Source organism: Triticum dicoccoides, chromosome 3A (assembly GCF_002162155.2).
Source record: "Triticum dicoccoides isolate Atlit2015 ecotype Zavitan chromosome 3A, WEW_v2.0, whole genome shotgun sequence".
Classification (NCBI taxonomy): domain Eukaryota; kingdom Viridiplantae; phylum Streptophyta; class Magnoliopsida; order Poales; family Poaceae; genus Triticum; species Triticum dicoccoides.
The window spans coordinates 683,294,652-683,298,059 of NC_041384.1; the positions used below are offsets into that span (position 1 = coordinate 683,294,652).

Genomic DNA, 3,408 nt, shown 5'->3' on the forward strand with positions numbered 1-3,408 from the left:
ACCTGAGGCGGGGAGGGAGGGGAGGGCCAACGATGAGGGTGGGAAGGACGGGTAGGAGGGGGGTGGCCGACGGCATCTGAGCGGCCGACGCCGATGGAAGCCGGTGGACTATCACAAGAGCAATCGGGCATGACTACTTTTTTTCATGTCAGCTCGAGGATCCACTAGTATGAGATCCCACCGTAATTTTAGCTTGTACTAATAACAAATATCAAGTCAATACCATGTCAACCCACTAATATCAACTATTGTCAAAAACACTCTTATATTATAGAACGAAGGGAGTGCCTATCTATGTGGGCAAGTGTTTGTCTTCGGTATTTTTATAATCATACTTGCTACCATTGATGGATATCTTGAAATTTCAAGGTGCAACAATCAACAGGTTTCTCAGGCGTCAGATTTTTTTTAAAAAAAACTTTTATTTTTTTATTTTACTGTTCTAACGGGTGCGCTTGAAACCATGTTCCAAAAATTCCTGTACAGCAACAAATAAACAAATTTACTACGTATATGTTATGCAGCAACAACAAAACAACCAATACAGCAGAGAATAAATACCCGACCTCTCACCCCCAAAAAGTTTATATTGAAATCTCAAATAAGAAGTTTATACTGACTTGTGTAAAAGCAAACAAGATCAGCTGCTATGAAATTTAGCAAGATAGATGACTATATACTTGCAAGGAAATCCATTTTGTGGGGCGACTATAACAAGCCATACATTACATATTGGGTGTAAGACGCGACACACATAAATCCCATTTGATCAGCATCTTCACTAAAATAGCATTGTGAACTCCAACCAGGTAACCAAACTAATCTAACGAGAACCAGTGCTAGAACTTGATGAGCGGAAAGGCCATAGGAACGAGAACGGATTCCTTCTCCTCTGACGCCCACTGGTTCTTCCACTGCTACTTGAGCTGCTTGAACTGTCATTTTGGTTGGTTGATCTTGAGCGTGAGCAGCTAGCACCACTAGAGCTCTGTGTTGGCAGCTCATATCGGCACACAGGGCAGGAATTGTGTTGTTCTAGCCAAGGAAGTATGCAATCAGAGTGGTATAAATGCTTGCATGGCATCTCTCTTGCTTCTGATCCCAGTTCAAACTTGTCCTTGCAGACAGGGCAATGCGAGTCTCCAGTGAGATGCCTGGCAGTGATCCTAACATTAGGCATGGCATCAATAGATGACTGAGAGGCAGGTGGTGGCCCTCGACGATCATTATGAGTCAACTGCTCAATCAGATCTTCTAATCCAGGCCCAACAAAGTAATCTGCAACATCTGCCCTCCGCATGCCAACACCACGGCGTCCATTGACGAAAACGTCAAAACCATTATTGGCCTCTGAGAGATGACCGGGGAGCTGGCCACGGAAGAGCAACCATGGCCCCGAACCAAATTCCATTTCCAGTTCAGATAATATGCTTGGCCTTCCTCTTACATCAGCCTCTCGATTCATGCTCCCCATTCCATGTCGCATCACGGTAGACATTGCCTCCATGATCCCGAACCTTGGGTCACGATGAAAATCACTATACATCCCAACAAATTGGCTCATGAGAGCATCGACATCATCCATTTCAGCCACAAAGCCAGCATCACAGTAAGGGCACTCCATCTCCCGTCCACGCGGCCTAACCCGCTGTCTACATTGGAAGCACCAATATGTCTGCCGACCTCCTGACATTTCTTCAGGTGTACTGCTTCACAAATAGACCAAAAGGAAGCGGATCTCCTCAGATCTGCAAAATAGACATAATAGCCAAGAGCTCAGCAACAAATTTCAAACGTGACTTGCACAATCACACTAGACTGCATACACAACCTTCCACACGATTATCCCAACATGGATAAGTGAAAAGATGAAAACAGTAGGGGCATGTACATGGTCCAAGATCAGTCCAAACAAGCGAACTGCGTACTCGAGGACTTCTTAACATTGTGCAGCAGATTATAATACTACACTATGTCTAGATCATTTTACCTTGCTTAAAAAGTTGTTCCAACAAAGATAAGACAAAACTCGGAAGACAAAAACCATAGGGACCTTCACAGTCGAAGATCAGTCCAACCAACTGAAAGGGATACATAGGATCCAAAAAAAATCATCAGCACACAATACTACACTAAGGCCCTGCTTGGACACCATGTAAATATATGCAGCTGTATTAAAGATACAGGGGTATTTTACTGGCCACAGATGAAACCATTTCCCGTGTAAAGAAAAAGAAAAACTTTCGGGACTTGTTTGGATAGCACACAAGTATATTCCACAAACACGCATCTGCGACTACGTACATGCAGCAGCAACTCCAGAATCAATTCTTACAACTTGTAAACAGTCACACCACAGATGTAAATTACACACAAGCCCACATGTCTTGCACATAAACATCAATTTGGGACGCATAAACTAGAAATCATTTGATCAAAATACCAATTTTGACATGGAAGAAACAAAGTTTCCAGTGTGCCAGATCAACTACAAGACGAAGCTGAGACCCAGCTGATGCAAGAAGGGTTTGTTTGTGGGCGCTCACGCCAAGCACCTTTGCCACATACTACAAGAATTAAACAGGACACGGAGATCCACGGACAATACGATTGGACTTTTACCTTGGGGCCTTGGGCGTCCTGATCGGCGGCGGCAAGGCTGAAACCTAGGTGGCCCGTGGGAGAGGAGAGGACACGGGGTGCGCAGCGCCGGGGAGATCCCGCGAGTTCGGCCGCCGCACTCGTCGCGCTCCTGTCACTCCTGGAGCTGGATCTGAGAGGGATGGGGGGAAGGGCAGGGGAGGAGGATCCCCGCGAAAAAGAAAGAAAGAAAGAAAGAAAGAAAAACAGGGGAGGAGGAGGGAGAAAGGCGGGCGGGGTAGATGCAGAGCTTCTCAATCTGTGCCGTTCGGGTGTGGATAGTGGTCGATACTCAAGGGCCAGGGCATCGATCCTGGGTTCGCCGGGAGTACAATGATGGCCGGCATGTGTGGGTCCGTGGCTATGGGTGTCAGGGTGGAGGAATGGCATCTTGCGCTTTTTTAATCGTGGGTTGGGAGGGTGCGGATGCTGCGTGTCGGGACGCTGGGTTGATAGGGCATCTCGCCCCCCAACGTTTAGATCGAGGTGTTTGAACTTTTTTTTTCCATCCAACACGGTGTTGTACACGTCTGTGAACGCGTCCGTGCATTCGAATTCTCGCAAACCGGCCATAATCTGGGGGAGGCACGCGGGCGTCTGGATCTTCGTCACGTAGAATTCCGACACTCTGACCCGTTTAAATCTCTTTTTTTATATCATTCTTTTTTTGGCTCCGTCCCTCTCTTTTTGTTCTATATATCGCACCCTTCTAATCCGATGCCGCCACTTATCACTCCGGTCAGCCCACCAACGCATCTGGCCGTCTTG

The 3,408-nt window shown here is 46.7% G+C and overlaps 1 protein-coding gene across 1 annotated transcript; it reads right to left on the bottom strand.

Moving 5' to 3' along the window:
- Positions 1-554: 554 nt before the first annotated feature.
- LOC119270176 (probable E3 ubiquitin-protein ligase RHC1A) lies at positions 555-2,929 on the bottom strand. Its single transcript, XM_037552145.1, has 2 exons — positions 2,623-2,929; positions 555-1,748 (listed from the first exon to the last, which is right to left on the bottom strand). Exon 2 carries the CDS (start codon positions 1,691-1,693, stop codon positions 824-826), a length of 870 nt encoding a protein of 289 aa, XP_037408042.1. The 5' UTR covers positions 1,694-1,748; positions 2,623-2,929; the 3' UTR covers positions 555-823.
- Positions 2,930-3,408: the final 479 nt, after the last annotated feature.

What these genes read in the sequence shown, in the direction of transcription:
- LOC119270176 (XM_037552145.1), bottom strand. Translation starts at nt 1,693, where the DNA reads ATGTCAGGAGGTCGGCAGACATATTGGTGCTTCCAATGTAGACAGCGG.